Source organism: Ictidomys tridecemlineatus, chromosome 4 (assembly GCF_052094955.1).
Source record: "Ictidomys tridecemlineatus isolate mIctTri1 chromosome 4, mIctTri1.hap1, whole genome shotgun sequence".
In the NCBI taxonomy this organism is placed as follows: domain Eukaryota; kingdom Metazoa; phylum Chordata; class Mammalia; order Rodentia; family Sciuridae; genus Ictidomys; species Ictidomys tridecemlineatus.
The window spans coordinates 141,937,110-141,959,157 of record NC_135480.1 but is presented as its reverse complement, the minus strand read 5'-3'; the positions used below and the strand labels follow the sequence as shown (position 1 = coordinate 141,959,157).

The 22,048-nt window shown below is 36.5% G+C and overlaps 2 protein-coding genes across 5 annotated transcripts in view; one reads left to right on the top strand and one right to left on the bottom strand.

Annotated features, from left to right (window-relative positions):
• Ptar1 (protein prenyltransferase alpha subunit repeat containing 1) overlaps positions 1-5,383 on the bottom strand; it is a 55,050-nt gene extending 49,667 nt beyond the window's left edge. For 2 of the 4 annotated variants that reach the window (XM_078047545.1, XM_078047546.1), the window contains exon 1: positions 5,210-5,383. In XM_078047545.1, coding sequence (XP_077903671.1) covers positions 5,210-5,295 — 86 coding nt within the window. In that variant the 5' untranslated portion in view covers positions 5,296-5,383. The remainder of the gene's footprint in view (positions 1-5,209) is intronic. The other 2 variants (XM_078047547.1, XM_078047544.1) reach the window with 2 other exon arrangements.
• A 642-nt stretch (positions 5,384-6,025) lies between these two features.
• Positions 6,026-22,048, top strand: part of Cfap95 (cilia and flagella associated protein 95) — a 97,400-nt gene continuing 81,377 nt past the window's right edge. Inside the window, exon 1 of the mRNA XM_078047548.1 lies at positions 6,026-6,262. Within this exon, the coding sequence (XP_077903674.1) occupies positions 6,261-6,262 (2 nt within the window). The 5' untranslated portion in view covers positions 6,026-6,260. The remainder of the gene's footprint in view (positions 6,263-22,048) is intronic.

The following is a 22,048-nucleotide window of genomic DNA, read 5'->3' as shown; positions in this document are numbered from 1 at the left end:
CTTAAAAAAAAAAAAAAAAAAAAAAAACATTTACTTTATAGGCAGGTCAGTCAGCTTCCAAATAACAGTTTGATTTCAGATTTCTGTGCCTAGTCCCTTAGGTCATAGTCCACTTTTTTTCAGACAATTTAGAACAAGATTCCAGAATCATTCTAAAATTGCAAGGGACCTCATTCCTCTAGTCTCATTTTATCAGATGAGGAAACTGAAGTTCAATGGGGTTAAAGGGATTACCTAAGGCTAGCAGCTAAATTAAGAATCTGGGCCTCCTAATACTTAGATCAAACCCCTGGCAGTAGAGTGAAAAGCAAAATAGCATTTAGACCAATTCCTTCTAGAGTTCTGGCAGCTTAAATTCTAATTTCATATTCAAGGAAAAGGTGTGAAAAAAAACCAAAAAACCTAAAAGCAATCTGTCATCTCTCTACCAATATTAATGTCTGGGTACTCACCCCCGCCCCTTTTTCCCCCTATGTATTTTACTAAAAGTGAAATACTGGACATAATTCTTTGTAAATAAAACTTAGCAATTCACATTAAACGTTTTTCTACATAATTAAATTATATTTTAATGGCTATAATGAATGTACTATAAATATCAAATACATTTCTGGTTATTTCCTCACAAAATAGTCTTAAGGGTTCCACTGGCTTCCTGATGAAGTTCAAGGTTCACATAACATGGCTATTGACTTTGATCCACCCTTAGTTTTTCTTGTCTGTACTCTTCAGAAACATCATAAGTCAACTAGAATAAATTCACATAGTATTCACTAAAGTATTGACCAGCTTCCCTCTTAGAAAGAATGGACAATCTCCAAATACTAAATCTGAACCCTTGTAATGTTGCATACTGAACAGAAAACAGCCTAAGTATTCAGAAAAATGGCACATACCTTTTTAATCTAATAATACTTTGGTTTCTGTTATTCTTTTTTATTAATGTGGAGTTCTTTCCACAAAGACCAAATAATAGTGAAATATCTAATGACTCTTGCCAATTGATAACTGAAACTCTACTAGTGATTAAGATACTTCAGAGACCTCCCAGACTTTCTCATTGGACTATCAGCTTTGTATGTCACTAAAATTACATTACAGCTCTTAGAAAAAAGCTACACAAATGACTACTGTATATTGTTTATTATAAAGTTGTATTAGGTTTTACATGATTTCTTTTATTCTGCACAATAATCTTGAACAGCAAAAATTGATTCTCATTTTACAAATGAGAAAACAGTCTTGTTTATGCAGTCAGTAAATAAATGTCTCTCAAACCCTATAACCAAACTTTTACAATGATACTACTGTTTCAACAAAATTTAAATATAAAATCCTAACACAAGATTGTAGATCCTGGCCGGGCGTGGTGGCACATTCCTGTAATCCCAGTGTCTTGGGAGGCTGGGGCAGGAAGATTGAGAGTTCAAAGCCAGCCTCAGCAAAATTGAGGCACTAAGCAATTCAGTGACACTCTGGCTCTAAATAAAAACACAAAATAGGGTTGGGGATGTGCCTCAGTCATAGAGTGCCCCTGAGTTCAATCCCTGGCAGCAATAAAAAAAGAAAACTTTAGATCTTTTGGTTTCCTATTCTTCAATTCAACTGGCAGACAATTTAAAAGTGCCTGTCATTCTATTTCCTTACAGATTTTCACTAGGATCTGCTTAGAAGTATACTTTCCCAAACCAAGTATCCTTCATCCCTCTCGTTTCAATTTATTAATTACTATTTTCTCAGAAAGAAGCATCTTGACCTTCTAATCTAAGTAAGGCCTCCCTGTTATTATTCTTTCAAAACACTCTTAATAATTACTCTTTCTGCCTCTTTTCATAATCTGTATATACTGATTTGTTTTAAGTTCCACTAAAGGACAGGATTCCATGTCTGGCCTGACACCCAACTCCTAGTCTACTACCTCCAGAAACAAGCACTGTGTCTGTCAAAAGAGGTGCTCTTTTGCAGAACATATGAATGGAATGAAATAAATTCAACCTGACAGCTAAAGACTTTCATGATCTGTCTCTTCAGTAGCTTCTCATTTTGCTACTGTTGGTTATTTCTCTGCTCTTAGAACATCTTAGCCTGAGACTCTAAATCTTAACCAGACTTCAATTAGCTTAAAATCCACCTCCCCTAAGAGCCCAGATATCCCCAGCCTCCCCTCTACTTCTAACACTCACAGTATGTACTTACCATACTGTTAATACAGCCTTTACTGTTAACTGCTTTGCAAGGTTACTTTACTGTTCAAGCCTGTGGATCTTAGGCCTTCAGCTAGATCTAGACCATGTAATACAGTAGTCACTGGACTTATGAGGCCATAAATCAACTTAAAGCAAAAAAAAATTTAAATTTGATTACTCATTCACATTAGGCTAATTTCAAGTGTTTGACAGTTACATATGGCTAGTATGGCACAGATACAGAACATTTTCATCATCAGAAATTTCTGAGTGCCTTCAGTACAAGAAATATTATTTTATACATCTTCTTATTCCATACAGTGAAGATGGTACCTTTAGCACCTCAAAACTGTTAAACAATCAATACAGTAAAAATATTATTATTCATAACTTTAATGTGACCCTGATTACACTGTAAACAGCTGTTTTCCACATTAATATAAGGTCTGTATGTTGGGATAATGCCTATCCCTAGATCAAGCCTTTAGTTACAGAGAATGAATAAGGATTCTCTAAGAGTCAACTAATGAATATAAACAAAATTTGCTAGGTTATTTTCCATTTTATAAAGTATTTCATATTCATCATTCATTTGGTCACTATATTTTCAGCAAAGAACATAGAGATTCAGGTTGAGTCTAGTATTTGCCTAATGGCAACTAAGTAAGACTATGTGAGATGATTTTCTTGTGTTCTCATTAGCCTTACAAGATCAAGAGGAAACTGAGGCTGACAGAGGATAATGAATCCACATCTCACTTACTGTACCTTTGACTATTCCTGATTAGCTATTTCTATGTAGGCAAAAGTCAATATATTCAAAGGAGTAGATGTCGACAAACAAAATTATAATCTACCTTGTGTTCGGAAAAAAAAGGAAAACAAAAAGAATAAAACTTTTAAAATATTGTAAATAGATACTGATGTTAAAGGTAACAACATTCTTCCTTTTTAAAATAAATACATAACCCCTTATTTAGGAAGTAAAATGGCTAAATTACAGAAACAGGTACCAGCAATTAAAAAAAACCCAAATTATAAGAAATTTTAAAAGATGCATTACAATATTATTGAAGTTATTTTTACTGTAAGAAATATGGGCTAAAATACAGCTGCTAATATTAAATAAGCTAATGAAGCTATTTAAATGTCTCAGATCTATGTTACATGCCATTATTTCAAATTATTTCAGACACCTAACTTATCGCTAACTTTTAAATCCTAAATGACCCCAATGCTTATTAATAAAATTTTAAGTTGCATACTGGTTCAAGATATTTTAATGACATTTCACAGAAAAATATGAAGGGAAGGTTTGTATTTTTAGGACTTAAAGGGTTTAAGTCCTTTATGAGTTTTGATAAATATGATCCAGAAGAATTGGGACAAGTTCCAAACTGCATTGTGTCAACCTGCCAAACCCATTAACACTCAATCAGAAATAGTCTGTTTTTTCAAATAGAAAATGATACATTTAGTCTACCTCAAAGAGAAACTAAAGTGATTACTGTATTTATTAGACTCCTAATTCTGCTCCAATTTCTTCTAGAAAAATAACACCAGTGACGAGAAAAGAGGATCTTCATTAGTCCAACTTGTTTTTGAGGGTGTGTCTTATTTGTACTGAAGCTCCCAGTTTCAAATAAGGATTGAAAGGCTGACATGCAACCAGGCATCAAAGCATTCTTTACAAAGCCCAGCAACCACTATGGTTACTGCCAGGAAGTTATTCCAAATACTGATTTTTGAAAAAGGCAACAGTCATAAACGAAAGGAAGGGTGTCCTGTCAGAGGTGGCAGGTGTTTTTTGAGGTCAGCAGTGTTTTGTTTTTAATGAGGCACAGTTGCAGGTGTCCAATTGTGTGCCACAAGGGAGCAAGACATCTGAGGGCTTCTTAATTCTTTTAGCATCACCTTGGAGGAAAAGAACACTTTGTTAAAATGTAGGTTTGGTACTTCTTTTAGGCAGAAAAGCTGAAGGGGTGGAACACTTAAAAAGAATAATTCATGTGCTCCATTTTAAAGGATAAAATATTTAAAATAAACTCCATAAACAATTAAAGTGAAAATAATGCAAAACTGCATTCTTTGTTTCTTTCTCTGGGGATGAGGAGGGATGCAAAAGGAACTACACTCTTGCTTCTCCCTCACTCTTGTACAATGTTGTAGACAACTCTTTTTAATAGCTTGCTTTTCACTAGTTAAATAAAGGAAAAGTGTCAGAACGCGAACAATCTTGTGGTATCTTCCCAGAGTGCTGGAAGCAAAATGGAAAGGAAGTTCCAGGAAGAGATAACTTGTCTATCAGTCCTGTAATGTCCGGTTAAAAGGGCAGCAGTGCTAGGATAAAAATTCGTTATTATGCTTCCTTGTAACTATGAATCAGATCATGCTAAAAAGTGTCGAGGTTTGATAGCTTTATCCCAGAGTACTTTATGCTTACAGGCTCACTCTTCAAAAAGCTCTGTTAACCTTCGAAACCCAAATGTTTCATTGGAGTCACTTTACAATCTTGTGATGAGCAAAGCTGAAGTCAAAAGCAGCCTCAAACTACCTTTACTTAGTAAACTGACAGGGGTTTTGGCCCGTTAAGAATAAGAAGATCGGTATGCCCTCTTAGCAACAGCGGGGATGTAGCTGAAAGAGTTGTGCCTACAAAGCACACAGAGAGCCACACTGCTGTGTGTACCCATGTACCTTAAACGCATGTAGGTTGAGAACCTAAAGGTGAAGTCATTCAAGTTCCGAGAACTCCTGGGAAAGGATGGGGACAGAGTGTCAAACAAAGTCGATCCTTCTTAATTTTCCAGGTCATTTCTAATAGACTCGCCCGCCAGCGCGTCCGGACACCCAGAAAGCCGGCCCCCCGGGGCAGACGGGTCCGCCCGACCTCGCTCAGCTTCCTCGGAAGGGCGCGTGGGCCAGAACCCACGGTCCGCCCGCCGCCCGAGGTCGGCTCCAGGCGTGGTCCCGCTCCAGCCCGCCCCGACTACCCCCGGTGGCGGAGGAGAGGCGCGACTCACATGTGCGGGTTCCTCCTAAAGGCGTTGGTGATGTCCTTCACCACCCGCTGCACCAGCACCGCCACCTCTTCGCTTGTCTCGGCCATGTTGGCGGCGGCCACGGCGGCTCGAGCGCGCCTCCGGGAGAGCAGAGCCGCCGGCGGGAGTTCCGCGGGGAGCGCGCGCGCGTGCGCCAGTTTGGGCGCGCCGCTGCCGCCGAGCACTTCCGGGTCAGCCCGCCCGCGGCCGGGGCGTGGTGCCCGCTGGATTGGCGGCCCCCGGAGATGGGCAGGTGGGTTTACCTCCGTTTGGGTAAACGAGTTTCTAAACCTTGGAGAAAACGCTGCAGACTGGCTTGCAAAGTCACCTTAGGCCCTAGAGGGAGGGTCCCCAAAATACTCTCCAAGGGACAAACGCTTGCGCCCCACGCCCTCCGCCAGGTGCCCCAGAGCTCCTGGAGCAAAGTTGAACGGAGGGTGCCGGTCCTTTTGAACAGCTAGTCCCGGGGCGTTTCGGAGGCTCGTGGCTTTCTTGTCCCTACTCGAGGAAGACCAAAGACGTCGCGGCGGAATGAGTTTGTTTGACCGTGATGGTGTCCTGCTTTTGTACCGCGTGCCAATTTGGGCTTGTGAATTTCAAAGCAGCCTTTCAAACGAGTTAAAATTTTTAAATTAATGCTTGAAAAGAAGACGAGAGAAAGGAATCTGGATCTAGGAAGTAAAAGTGAATTTTTTTTTTAGATTTTCTACTTAGAGCGTAGAAAATTAAAGGCCTGACAGTTTGCTTAAAATAGCTCTTTTTCTTGCTACGAATAATTTTTGTAGGAAAAACGTAGTCCATTTCGATTTTGAAATGTCGTAATTAAGGTTTTGTGCATGCCTTTCTGTGATAGAAAAATCTGGTTGTCTTTAGTTCACTTTTTTATTCCTTTCACCCTCGAAATCTGTGTCTCTTAAAAGCTTTTTTTTTTCTTAAAGCATGTGATGTGGCACTTGAGGTAGAGTTTATGATTGTGAAAGCAATTCATTGGTTGAAGAAATGAAAATTAACTGTACCCAGTAGTCCATATATCATGTAAGTATGTTTGTAAAGGCATTGGCCTTTTGGTTTTCATAAAAGCAAAACTGAAGTTTGACACAATTGCAGAAACAAGATGAAACAGGTTTAAGAAGTAGTAACATCAAACAAACCTTACCCTCTGGCAGGTTCTGGAATGAAAGAGTAAAATGAGTGGAATGTGTGTTTACATTCCAGGGCCAAGACAACTTCAGATATCCTGGCTACTGCAAGAATAACACTGTCAAATGTTTTGAGTTAACTGATGAGCCTTTCCTCTTAATCAAAACCTTGCATCCTTTTCTAATGATGGTGGGAAATAAACCCTGACTTCTGGGGCAGAAGTCAAAGCAGCATACCCAGAAATAAGAATTTTTTCCAAAAAAGTTTATTTTTAATCTTAAATTAGTGAGATTTTTGTTTTTCATTCCAATAATGTATGTATTTGTATTTTACAGAAAAACTCCAAACTTGGATCCCAAGTTTTGAAGTACATATACATATGTCTTCTTTGTACTCATTTGAAAGACATGGTTCTTGTAAGACTTCAAAGAATTGTTTTACCCAATTATTAAGGACCTACTATGTGTAGAACTCAATTTTTTTTTTTCAAGAACTGGGAATTAGAATTCTGATCCACCTCAATGTACAGATAAGGACTGAGATTCAAAGAAGTTAAGAACTGAAATTCATGAGCTCTTGGATATGTATAAGAATAGGAGATGATGGATTCGGGTTACCTGTGGCTATAATCCCAACTACTAATGAAAGACCCCCATTTCCCTGTCCAAGGAGAATCACACAAAACACTGGCTGCAAAAGCATGAGGTGGTTTATTGAGACACAGGCGCCTGTGGGTGCCCAGCAGAACCTCAGCCAGAGCTTTGGTGAGCTGGCACCCTGGGCTTGGGGATACAGAGATATTTATAGGGTAAAGGGACAGTTTTCGCCCACGGTAAGCAATAGGTTTCTTATTAGTTAATTTTAAACCCAGCATATAGGCTACCTAAAGGGCAAAGTTGTTTTTCACTTTATGTTACTGGAAAAACCACATAAAATCTACATGTTTGCACTCTGGTCCTCTTGTTCCTGCTTATTCAGGCATGCCTTGGGACCTGGTTTACACCTAACTGATTATCTGAAAAACACCTCTGGTGCCTGCGTAGGTTTGTGACATGCCTCGGTGGTTTTGCAACTGGGCCTGACGTTGTTGGGCTGGGGTCTTTCACTAAAAGGATGGGCAAGTTGGAGGCCAGCCTGAGCAACTTGGTGAGATCATGTCTGAAATTTTTAAAAAGGGTTGGGGATGTGGCTCAGTGGTAGAGGGCCTCTTGGTTCAGTGCATAGTACCACCAAAAAATATAATAAAAAAGAATAGGATATGATATTTTGGATGATTTTGTTGAAGAACTATTCAGGGGTCTCAAAATATTTATTGATAATAATGAAACGTAGTAAATAGCTTAAATGCTCAATGATAGGGTATTGATTAAATTATGGTAAATTTGTATGATAAATTACTATTTGACTATTTAAAAATTCCATTACAAGTGATGACTATACAGTTGGATTTCCATAAGCCTAGATTCCACATCTGTGGTTGGTTGAATCTAAAATGATAAAGTATACAGGCAAAAAATTGTGTCCCAAAAATGTACAGACTTATTTTTGTCATTATTCCTTAAACAACGTAGTATAACAACAATTTGTATATCATTTACATTCTGTTAGATAAAATATATAGCAGGATGTGCATAGCTTATATGCAGACGTTGTCAGTTCATGTAAGGGACTGATGCATCCACAGATGTCTATGGAGGTCCTATAGCCAATCTCCTGGGCAAAGAACAATGATTATGTTACTGTTGTTTACCAGTAAGGAGTCCTTGCTTCCCAAATGTTGAAGTATAACACCAGAGAAGCACGCCAAGGCAAGTTTAGAGTGGAAAGTAGAGGCTTTATTAAAAGACAGCAGAAGACTTCTCCTGGAGGAAGAAGGGGACCCATGAGGTGGAATCCCTGGAAGGGTGAATGTGTTCCCCTTTTATAGCTAAGGTCTTCATCTAGTTTTTCCTCCCATTCCTGTCCTTTGTTCTGTTATCTTTCAGTGATGGAATGTAGGTGGGTAGGCCTGAAGGGTGGGGCACAGGTGGGCCAAAGAAGTAATCTGGGCAGGAAGGACTTTTGGGTTTGCATCTTCTAGTTTTCTGGGAGCTATTTCATTAACATTTCTTTGGCATGGGCTCTAGGCCTTGGGGACATTAACATTCCAAGAGTTGTTCTGCTTTTCCTAGACTTCATTCTCAACATGGCCTTCATTTTGGATTTTACTAGATATTAGACCCGATTTACCTAACTACACTGACTACCTATCGTTAAATCTGGCTTCAAGTACATTCCAAAGTGTTAGGGAGAAGTATATTCACAGGGGAATTTTACTTTCTAAGTAAGGCAAAAAAGAAAATATAATTTTTATAATTTAAAGCTTTTTAAAGTTTATATTAATAAAGATGTATGTGTGTGTGCCAGCCATCTCATGCATTTATTTTAGTACAGGGATTGAACTTGGGAGCACTTGACCACCAGGTCACATCTCCAGCCCTTTTTTGTATTTTATTTATAGACAGGATCTCACTGAATTGCTTAGTGCCTCGTCATTGCTGAGGCTGGCTTTGAAAAAATATATATATATGCCCCTCACCCACAAAAATACACTTTCCACATTTTAGAAAACTAATTGATATTGGGGAAAATGTAGATATGTAATAAGAAAAACTGGTACCAGAATAGTATTCAATACAATCCTAATTTCATATATACAATACACATTGTACATAATATAATCATGTATACATAAAATAGACTGGGACGATATAAAATGTGAACAATGATTGTTTCTAGTAGAATTATTGGAGATAATTGAGACCTATAAATATGTGTTCTCTATACTTTTCTGGATGTTCCAATCTTTCTACAATGAAAAATTTGATGTATGTAATAAGGGCCTGAGAGGAAAGAAGGACACAAAGATGGTTTTAGTGACTTTTCAGAAGATAAGGGAAATGACCTTGAAATTTGTTTCTGTATTATTCTACTAACATCACTATGACACTTTTATGTATGTACTCCATTATTTTTATTTGAATTCCACCTTCTGATAACATTATACAAGACAATTCAGATAGTGCTAAATGTGTTCTTATTATGTATTCATATTATTATAAAAATAGCAAGCTTTTATCTCCATTAAAAGAATTAAGTGCTCAGTTTTAAATAGTTTATCATAATGTTGCCATTGTGATTCTATATTGTAGTGTATCCTATCCACTATCCTAAAATCTAAAATCAAAGAACTTACTGGTAAAGAAATAATAGATGGAAAATGTATATATTTAAAAGCATACATTATACAGTTCACTTTAGCTAGACTGTGGAACCAACCTAGATGCCCTTCAATAGATGAATGGATTTAAAAAATGTGGCATTTATACATAATGGAGTATTACTCTGCACTAAAAAATGACAAAATCATGGCATTTGCAGGGAAATGGATGGCATTAGAGCAGATTATGCTAAGTGAAGCTAGCCAATCCCTAAAAAACAAATGTCAAATATTTTCTTTGATTTAAGGAGAACAACTAAGAACAGAGCAGGGAGGAAGAGCATGAGAAGAAGATTAACATTAAACAGGGATGAGAGGTGGGAGGGAAAGGGAGAGAGAAGGGAAATTGCATGGAAATGGAAGGAGACCCTCATTGTTATACAAAATTACATATAAGAGGAAGTGAGGGGAAAGGAAAAAAAACAAGGGGAAGAAATGAATTATAGTAGATGGGGTAGAGAGAGAAGATGAGAGGGGAGGGGAGGGGAGGGGGGATAGTAGAGGATAGGAAAGGCAGCAGACACTAGTATGGCAATATGTAAAACAGTGGATGTGTAACCAATGTGATTCTGCAATTTGTATTTGGGGTAAAAATGGGAGTTCATAACCCACTTGAATCAAATGTGTGAAATATGTCAAGAACTATGTAATGTTTTGAACAACCAATAATAAAAATTTTAAAAAAATAAAAGTATACATTAAATGAAGGGACAATTAAAATATCTTTGTCTTGGTGTGTTAATTTATTTCCATGAATACAAGATTCCAGGCATAAGAACTATTTTTTTAAAGTCTCAAAACACCTATGAATGCTAATTCCATCTATTGTTATGCCTAGTTGACATCTCCATCACTTTTGTTGGCACAAAAATAGGAAAATACATGTGAGAGTATCTTTAAACTGAGCATACAAATTATTACTTTTTTCTATGATTACAGAAAGCATTATAACTAGTCAGTTTTAAAACACAGTAAAGTAAGACTAAACTGAAATATTTTGGATATGAAATTGTTATCTAATATTTCTAAAGACAATTCTTATACTGCAATTATAATTTAATTTCCTAGTTAAAGGATGAACTTTCTTTAACCTGACAAAGTAGGTAAATATTATCAAAATAATAATAATGAAGATGACTTTAAATGACCAGTTTTTGCCTATGTTAGATCCTAAGAGTAAAGATACTAGTTACATAAATGTTTTTTATTATTTAGTGATGTTTTATTTTCCTAGACATTTAGTAGTTCCAAAATGTCATCCTTTTCCTTTGCTCAGTTCTTCCTTTCTACCACAAAGGCTCAAGAGACCCATGATGTATTCTTTAGAAAAGTACTGGAAAAAAAAAAGAATAGAAAAAGAGCCAATCCAGGACCTGCAGATGAAATCAGATAGGAAGAGTGTACCTCCCCATGATGCAATGAATGTCTCTCATGTGCTGAAAATGTCAAACTGTCATAGGAATTTCCTTAGTAACATGCCTTTTAATGGATAACTAAATAAAATCTTATCTTAATTATGACAGATGAAAACCATAGACTTAGATTCAAAATTCATAACTAAAAATTTAAAAATGTGTGGGAGCTTCATTTTGACTGTTGAAGAGGTTTAGTCTGAGAACTGGTATCTGACTAAAAATAAAGGCTATACCTCCTTTCTCTTTTCTAAAGACAATTGTTAATTCAGATAAATTGTGATGAAAATACACCTTATTTCTCAGCTTATGTCTATTTCCATATTATAAGCCACCTTTGAGACCTGCTAAAATTAATATTAGGCCAAAATTACCCACAGGAAATGATGAATTTTCTTTGTTAAATGTTGAATTATGCTCTTAATTTGCAGTATAATATTTATAGAGACTAAGAATGTCAAAGAGTAACTCCCTAATTATGTCTTTTCACTTTAAGCCTTTAATTTCTATGAGTAAGCACCCCACCCATATCATCAGTTTGAAAAGAAAAAAAGGTAAAAATGATGAATGTTGGGTTTATAATAGGGGAAGACTAAATATTATCCTTGAGAGAAGACATGACTGAGCAATTTACTTATTTATTCTATAAATTTTAATGAGTGTTACTGTGTATAAGATATTATACTAGCTCCTAGGTATTCACTGATGAGAAAAACACACCTGGTTCAGCCCTGCTGTAGGGCTTACAACCTGATGGAAAAGATGGACATATTCAGGTAAACAGACAAATACAAAATGAAAAATTATAATACATTGCACAAAAGGAAAAATCAGAGTACAGATGATAAAAGTGTGGGTGGAAGGGAATAGCTTTAGACTGTTGTTAGAAGCCCACTCTGGGTAATGATACTTAAAACCTGAAAGAGGAGAAGGAACCAGGCCTGTGAAAAGAAGGGAAAGCCTCTCACTAGTGGTGGAAACTTGTCAAGGCCTAATAAGAAAAGAGCTTACTTAACCTGTCTCGAACAGCAAGAAGGCCAAACTAGTAACGTTTACCAATCTCATAGTGTTTGTAAAGTGATTTCAGATTCAGAATGGTTGGCACCTGAATGCCAATAATGAGCATGATTGCTTATTTACATTTTTCACCTTCCTATATTTGCTGTGTTCTTTATTGTACTGAACAGCTCCCTGAGCTGAATGATGGACTACATTTGCAGAATAAAAAAATTAATCTGTTTTAAGGTTTATCAGTTAAGGTCCTATCAGGAAAATGGAAGTCCAACTTTGTATTCTAAGTAAAAAGTTTTAAGACAGATCATTAGAGTCTTTTGTACCCTTTGAAAGTGGAGAGGACAGAAGTCAGGGCACAGTCACCAACCCTCTCAGTCATCAGCAGTAAAACAAGTAACTGTATCTTGTCCAGAAGTTACTGCAAATATCCAGAACCTCTGGGAGATTGCACCAACACTCTCTGCAGCATGTACTCAAGTGCTTCTCAAGAAACTCACATTGAGAGTAAAAGTCTGACCTCATATTGGCTTCCTGTACATGCTTCTGCCTGTAGCTGTTGCCTGAAGAGAAAGACCTATTCTCTCTACGTTCTAAATATTGTGCTCTTGCTAGTAAACTACTGTGTTACCAAGGAGAATAAAAGGAATAATGGTGATGCTTGGATGCCCATAATCCCATATTGCCAAAAAAATAATCTGGAACAGTTTAGTTTATCTCTTCTGCTTTGGAAATAATAAAAAAAAAAAGTGAGTTATCCATTTGGAGTTAGTGGTAATAGAAGCCACTCCTTCTTTGTCCCTAGATACTTGTATTCTGATTTTGGAAATCATGCATTGCATGATGCTTTGGATTACATATCTGTCTTGTAGTATGTCACTGCAACTCACAGTGTGCTGTCCAATCTAGCACTGTAATTAAGTCTGCAATATGTCATCCCACTGTTTTATTAAGCAAGTTCTTTCAAAATAGGGGGGTATATATTATGATCAGTGAATCCCATAGGTACGCAACCTATGTCCCTGCTCCTTTTGTTGTGAAATGAGTTCCTTGTTCAGAAATTACGTGTGCTAGTTATCTATTGCTGTGTAACAAATGAGCCTCAAACTTGTGACTTAAAACAACAATTTTATTTCTCACAGTTCTGTGCATCAACTGGGACCAACTGTGTAGAGTTAGGGATATGCAATTATTATCAGATAATTACTGGGGTTGCAGTCATTAGAAGGCTCAATTGGCCTGGATATTCAAGATTGTTTCTTTATTCTTGTCTGGTGTTTTGGTGTTCTCTTCCTCTCTCTTTATAAGTGACATCTCCTACTCCAGGGCTTTTTATAATATGGTAATTTCAGGAATTATACACAGTAACTAGATTCCTAGAAACAGGAAGTATGAGCTCAGGCCAGTTAAAGGCATAGCATCAGTTTTTCAATATTAAAATGATCAAAACAGCCCCAGCACTTGCTGGTTTTAAAGGAATTAAGAAAGTCTCATGGAAGTATCAAGTTCATCTTGCAGAAGAGAATGTGGGATAGAAGATACTATTTTGCCTATCTTTATTTTTTTATTTTATTTTTTTAGAGAGAGTGAGAGAGGAGAGAGAGAATTTTAATATTTATTTTTTAGTTTTCGGCAGACACAACATCTTTGTTTTGTATGTGGTGCCGGGGATCGAACCCGGGCCGCACGCATGCCAGGCGAGTGAGCTACCGCTTGAGCCACATCCCCAGCCCCTATTTTGCCTATCTTTAGAAAATAGAATCTATTACCAGTATTAAATAAGGCACCATGAAAGTAAATATGGTAACCAGTAATCTAGGATAATAGAAGATAGGTCTTTGCTGCTGAAAGTTTGGGCACCTAGCAATAACTCTGGCCAGATGAGCTTGGGGGTGGATGGATGGAGTAAAAGATGTGTTGTTAAACATAGGTATGTCTCTGGCTACTTTCTTCATGAGTTCCTAGAGTAAGCATTATTATGGCTAGGGAAAGAGACTATTAGCTATAGAATGGAACATTTTTGTCCTCTTGATTATCAAGGACTTTTTATAGAACACAATACTAGAATCTACACCTATTCAGAGAAATCTTATCTCTTCCCCAAATCTCTTTGTCATCAATTTCTAAATTTTGATAATTCTTATATAATTGATTCACACATATAAAAGTATCTGACTATCTTACCAAGCTATTTGCCACTGTGCATAGATCAGTATAGATCAACTCCTCTTGCTATGTCTTCTTCCAATCTAAACAACTAGATGCACATTCTGACATTTTGCCCATTTGGAGATTTCCCTTATCAATCTTTTAGGACCATTCAAGAGTGAGGCTGAAATGCTAAAGTCATCCTCTTTTGGGCAAAACATTGTGAAGAAATATCTGGAAACAAGATAAATTTTCTTTTTCACAGTTCTAGGTCTTGTGGAATTCTCCATGAGGCCATAGGTATGGATATAGATCAATGCAGTACAAGTTACTACCATTGGTGTCTGAATCACTTACTCATGCAACTTGTGTCTTTGAGAACAGCTTAAGCCTGATCTCTATCCCACTTACAGAGCTGTGATCCTATGAGTCAGAGAACACCTTTAGCTCACATGACTACTTGATGTCTCATAGTCAGATATTTCCCAAGGAACCAGCAGCAAGCACAGAACTATTTCTCAAAAGGATAATAATTATCAACAGAAGGAAGCTGGCTTCCTCCCCACAATCCTAAGTGCATTGGCATGACATTTTTATTTTTTACTGTGAGAGCATTCCTATCTGCTATTTCAAGGCACCATTTGGTCTGGTCTGCTGAGTCATATAGCCCAAGATCAGCTTGCATGGAAGCCTAACCCTGCTTCAGGTCCTCCAGTTGCTCTGGAATTCTTTCACAATTATGATTTACTCAGTAAAAGACTCAAAGAACATTCAACTTGAGTGTTATGTCACTTCTGAATTCCAAGTGGTCCATGCATTGTGATAGTGTGCAAGATGGAGAACTTGCCCTTCAGCTTGGTAGAAATACCATGCCATGCCCCAGGCTAATGAATTCCTACAAACTTCATTTAGGTGCTCCTGAATGTTTTAAAGGCTTATCTTCCATCCTGTCATACAGGTGACTTAGCAAGGAACCTAGGGTGTTTGCTACTTCTTGTACATGTAATCAAATTCCTCGAAGGAATAAAAGACTCATTACACATTCGTATACTCCTACATATATCCATATAACTAAACAGTGTCTAATTCAATATCTTTATTCTTCCATAGAATGTAAAGTTCAGAAAGGCTGGAACCCTATTTGTTCCATGCAGTTCCCTATGCTTTGCCTTGCATAGAGTGGGCTCTCAATAGTTGAATGAATGAATGGTTGGAAAGTATGTATGAAAGAAAAGAGTGATAAACATATAGGGATGGATAGACTAACCATGATATAGTATAAATGTAATAAGGTAGCAGTATAGGAAGTCCCCTAGGAATTTAGCCAGAGGAAACTTCCTAATCACAAGGAACCTTGAGGCCATGTTTTGGCAGTTGACATTTTTTTGAAAAGTTCCAGAGAGCCATTGGAAAGGTTAATGCTTCTTTACTGTTGAAATCTCTTTCATCAAGGACATTCTCATCACTTCGTACTTTTAGTTGTGCATGTCATAAATTCACACACATATCTTTACATACATACTTACGAATTTTATCAGGTAATAAAATAAGAGAATCTATTGATCTTTAATTTTGTCTCCCTAGTACCTAGCACAGTACCTGAACATAGTAAGTATTCAACACCTGTCAAATGAACAAATAAAGGACAGTTAAAATGACACCTCCACCTGGAATCCTTCTTTGATCGTCTGTGCTGGAAATGCTATAATCTTAAACTTAATTGTGTTCTGCATGGTCTTTGACACTTTTAATGTATTGCCTTACAGTCATTTATATAAATCTCTTATATCTTTTACTAAGTCAAATTCATTGTTGTATTCCAAAAAAAGTAATACATTTCCTTATATGAGGCAGATAATTAATACATATTTTTTTAATTAAAAAAGAAAATGTATTTCTCTTTTATTTTTAATGCCATGGGTAGCAAAGAATTATACAATGAGAATAATAATTCTTAAAATTTGTCATCGGGTTGTTGTAATTTCTATAGATATATTTTTATTTCAAAATTTTCTGTTATTCTCACCAATTGAATGAATTGTAGAGTACAGGAAAACTTGTTTCAGAAAAAAATTATCAATAATTATGTCTTTTCAAAGTCATTTTTAATTAAGATATTCACAAATCATAAAATTAACCCTTTTTTTGACTTTTTTTTATTGGTTGTTTACAACATTACAAAGCTCTTGACATATCATATTTCATACATTAGATTGAATTGGGTTATGAACTCCCAATTTTACCCCAAATGCAGATTGCAGAATCATGTCAGTTACACATCCACAATTTTACATAATGCCCAATTAGTAACTGTTGTATTCTGCTACCTTTTCTATCCCCTACTATCCCCCCTCCCCTCCCCTCCCATCTTCTCTCTCTAACCCATCTATTGTAATTCATTTCTCTCCTTGTTTATTTTCCCATTCCCCTCACAACCTCTTATATGTAATTTTGTATAGCAATGAGGGTCTCCCTTCATTTCCATGCAACTTCCCTTTTCTCTCCCTTTCCCTCCCATCTCATGTCTCTGTTTAATGTTAATCTTTTCTTCCTGCTCTTCCTCCCTGCTCTGTTCATAGTTGCTCTCATTATATCAAAGAAGACATTTGGTATTTGTTTTTTAGGGATTGACTAGCTGCACTAAGCATAATCTGCTCTAGTGCCATCCATTTCCCTGCAAATTCTATGATTTTGTCATTTTTTATTGCTGCATAGTACTCCGTTGTGTATAGATGCCACATTTTTTTTTTATCCATTCATGTATTGAAAGGCATCTGGGTTGGTTCCACAGTCTAGCTATTGTGAATTGTGCTGCTATGAACATCGATGTGGCAGCATCCCTGTAGCATGCTCTTTTAAGGTCTTCAGGGAATAGTCGGAGAAGGGCAATAGCAGGGTCAAATGGTGGTTCCATTCCCAGCTTTCCCAGGAATCTCCAAACTGCTTTCCAAATTGGCCGCACCAATTTGCAGTCAAATCAGCAACGTACAAGAGTACCTTTTTCTCCACATCCTCGCCAGCACTTGTTGTTGTTTGACTTCATAGTGGCTGCCAATCTTATTGGAGTGAGATGGTATCTTAGGGTGGTTTTGATTTGCATTTCTCTGACTGCTAGAGAGGGTGAGCATTTTTTCATGTACTTGTTGATTGATTGTATATCCTCCTCTGAGAAGTGTCTGTTCAGGTCCTTGGCTCATTTGTTGATTGGGTTATTTGTTATCTTATTGTCTAATTTTTTGAGTTCTTTTTATATTCTGGTTATTAGGGCTCTATCTGAAGTGTGAGGAGTAAAAATTTGTTCCCAGGATGTAGGCTCCCTATTTACCTCTCTTATTGTTTCTCTTGCTGAGAAAAAACTTTTAAGTTTAAGTAAGTCCCATTTATTGATTCTTGTTATTAACTCTTGTGCTATGGGTGTCCTATTAAGGAATTTGGAGCACGACCCCACAATATGTAGATCGGAGCCAACTTTTTCTTCTATCAGGCGCAGAGTCTCTGATTTGATATCAAGCTCCTTGATCCATTTTGAGTTAACTTTTGTGCATGGCGAGAGAAAGGGATTTAGTTTCATTTTGTTGCATATGGATTTCCAGTTTTCCCAACACCATTTGTTGAAGATGCTATCCTTCCTCCATTGCATGCTTTTAGCCCCTTTATCAAATATAAGATAGTTGTAACTTTGTGGATTAGTCTCTGTGTCCTCTATTCTATACCATTGGTCCACCTGCCTGTTTTGGTACCAGTACCATGCTGTTTTTGTCACTATTGCTCTGTAATATAGTTTGAAATTTGGTATCGCTATACCGCCTGATTCACACTTCCTGCTTAGAATTGCTTTTGCTATTCTGGGTCTTTTATTTTTCCATATGAATTTCATGATTGCTTTATCTATTTCTACAAGAAATGCCGTTGGGATTTTGATTGGCATTGCATTAAACCTATAGAGAACTTTTGATAATTAAAATTAACCCTTTTAATGGGTACCATTTATTGGTATTTAGTATATTCACAGGGCTGTTTATATCACCATCATTACTATCTAATTCTGGAATATTTACACTACTCTCCCAGTCTCCACCGGATGCTTCCTTTGTCTCCTTAGACTCTGTTCTCGATTTTTAATTAGCTTTGTGTTTAGTCAGCTTTTTATTACTGTGACCAAAAGATCTGACAAGAACAATTAGAGGAGGAAAAGTTTATTTGGGGGCTCACAGTTTTAGAGATCTCAGTCAATAGAAGGCCAGCTCCATTCTTTGGGGCTCCAGGAGAGGCAGAACATTATGGTGGAAAGGTGTGGCAGAGGAAAGAGGCTCAAGACATCACAGCCGCAAAGAGACTTAGGGAGGGAGGGAGAGGAAGGACTGACTCTCCACTTGCAATGGAATAAAAATATATCCCAAAGCCATGCCCCTATGCCCCACCTCCTACAGCCACATCCTACCTACAATCACCATTCAGTTAATCTCTATCAGGAGATTAACACACTGATTGGGGGTGGGGGGCTCTCATAACCCAATCATTTCACTTCTAAACCTTATTCCATTGTCTCACACATGAGCTTTTGATGGATATCTCACATTTAAACCATAACACTTCATAATCTTTGGCTGAAAGTGACCATAATGTGTGGGATAATGGAATTTGAGGTAAATAGGTCTTTACTGAAAGGTTTTAATGTTAATCTGGCAGGAAGTTGGACCATGTTTGATTTTTGCTGTAGCTGTAAGTGCCAAAGGATTCTGTTTCTTCAAGTGTACTCGTATTTTTTTCTCCCTATTATCTTCAAGTTTCCCTAAGAACACTTTATTAAACAGAATCTGTGTCTTGTAGCTCTTTTGGTTGAAATTCTTTGGTATTATACTGGAGCCTTGTAGGTGTGGTAGTAACATACTACTTTCTCTAGTTTTAATGGACTATTTTATTTGATTTAATTTTCTCTCCTATTTACCATATTGTATTAGTTTGTTAAGTCTATCATAGTACAAATACCACAGACCAGTTGGCTTAAACAGAAGGCTCTTGAAACTAGCAGTCCAAAATCAAAGGGCAGCACTGGTTTTCTTCTGAGACCTGTCTGTTTGCATGCAGATGGTTGCTTTCTTGTTGTATTCCCACATTTTTTCCCTGCTGTGTGTGCACATCCCCATCAACTGTGTGTCCAAATTTCCTTTTCTTACAAAGACATTAGACACATAGATGAGAGCACTCCCCAATGCCATCATTTTGCCTTAGTTACCTCTTTAAAGGACCTACCTTCAAATACAGTTAGATTCTGAAGTACTGGGAATTAGAGCTTCAACATAATGAAATTTGGGATGATACCATTCAGATTATACCATGTATCAATTGTAATTTTTAGACTTAAAAATTAAAATTTTAGACTTAAAAATTTTTCCCTAACATATAGCATATCTATGTAGAACTAATGAAAGTCCATTTCAAAGTGATTCTATACTGTTGCAAGTGTGCTGGTATCTCATAACAATGTAGTCCTGATTCCTTCCTCCTGTGCCTTATAATATTGCTGTTAGTCATTTCTCTTATCCATAAATAATAATCACTGAATACAATATAGGTAATGTTACTTTAAGTAAACATCTTTTACATCAATTGAGTATAAGAAAAACAAAAGATTTATTTGAATTTCATAGTTTCCTTCTCGAAAGCTCTTCCTTTTTTGTATAGATCCATGATTCTGACCCATATTTTACTGCTCTCTAAAAAAAACCTCTTTAAGCATCAAAAATTCCAGACATTTCTATTTAACTAAGAAAGTATTTATTTCTCAGCTTTGAAGGATATTTCACTGGTACAGAATTATAGGTTGGCGAGTGTTTTCTTTCAACACTTCGAAAATTTTGTTCATGGGCTGGGGATGTGGCTCAAGTGGTAGCGCGCTCGCCTGGCATGCGTGCAGCCCAGGTTCGATCCTCAGCACCACATACCAACAAAGATGTTGTGTCTGCCGAAAACTAAAAAATAAATATTAAGATTCTCTCTCTCTCTCTCTCTTAAAAAAAAAAAGAAAATTTTGTTCTACTCTCTTCTCACATGGTTGTCTAAAGAAAAATGTGATTTAATTCTTCTCCTTGCACTTCTGCAAGTAAGATGCTCTTCCTCCTTCCCCAGTTGTGTTCAGAATTTTCTTTTTGTCTTTGATTTTCTGTGGTTTGAATAGGAAATGCCTAGGTGTAGATTTTTTGTAATGATTCTGTTTGGTGTCCTCTGAGTTTCCTGGACTAGCACTTTTGTGTCTGCATCAGTATTGGAAAACTCTCAGCCATTTTTATGTCAGACTTTTCTGTTTTTTGTTTTTCTTACTCCTTCTGGTGTTCTCATGATGTATATGTTATATACCTTTTGTAATTATCCCGAAGATCAGCATAATATTCTAACTTTGTAAAATGCCCAAGAAATATATTTTCTCAAGAATAAAGGAAAACCAAAATTCGGATTGAGGAACCTTTGTTCTACTTCATTTGTTTGTCTATTATTCACTCACTTAATCTGTATCTTTGTTGAATTTATACATTCCATCAGTTTTCCACGTCTTTATTTAATGGGGTGGCCTCGTATGCATTATATTCCTTGAGCATTTCTCCGCAGTGACAACTTCATCACATGGGTAATGAACCAGGAATTAATAATTCAATATTTTTTTGTTCACTTCCAGGACTTAATAGAAACCAATTGGAAGAAAAATCATGCAGAAGCCTGCAATGACATTTTTAGCTTTGCTACTGGAAGTAATAGGTAGAGAATTGATGATATTATTTACTATTAATGTGTTTTGTTTTTGAAGGAGCAGCTTCTCACAAAAAATCCATCAAAAAGTAAAAAATATAAATGACCATGTAACCTGCGAAGATTTTTTTTTAATGATGAAGACATCCAATGAAGGGTAAATATGTTTATGTATTTTAATAACTTACCATTGAAAGGACCGGTTTAAATGAAGAAAATGAACACCACTACAGATGGCTTAATTTTACCCCCTGAACATGGTTCTTTTTGCCATATGGAGTCATGCATGAACAGCAGCTCTTTCTCCAGTCTGTAATAATCCCACCAAAAGGGAAGTCTGAACAGGAACAACATGTATTAATAACAAATACAAATACAGAACTGCTAAATATTTTGACTTATACTCTTGGCTCCAACTTGCTACATGGGGACAGCTTTTAATGTCTATGAATATATATAAATATTCCTCCATTCTGAGGTTAAATCACATGCCAAACAGTGTCTGTCTCTGTAGCCAAGAAAAAGAAGTTTGAATTTCTAGTGTTGTACTTTTCATAAGAATAGCCATGCAAATTTAGGCCTCTCTTGCTTTGTGCAACAAATGTGTATCTCATTTATCAATCTACTTCAGTCCTTGTGTTTTCCTTTTCCTAATATTTTAAAAAAATGTTTTTATTTATCTATTTTCATGTCTGAGTTTATCCCCATCTCTTGTACAAACAGTGTACATATAAGAAAAAATCTGAAAGGATACGTAAGCTCCATAATGTAAATAGTATTTATCTCAGAGGTAATTGTTAGATGTTAATTACATAATTGAACATAAGTATGTAATGTGTTAATGATATTGATGAAGATATTTAAAAGATGAAATACTTGCCTTCTTCCTTAGGCAGAATTCTTAGCCTGTTTCCCCTGTTCTTGATCAGATTGATAATATAGGTCATTCTTCCAGGCCTCACCCAGGAACAACTTTCATAATAATTTTTCCAGTACACAAAAATGACTTTGTCAATCCTATGCTTAAAAGCTTTCAGTTGCTATTTTATTGTTCACTAAAAAAAATTTGGATTCTTTCTCCCAACACAAAAGGCTTTCATAGCCTAT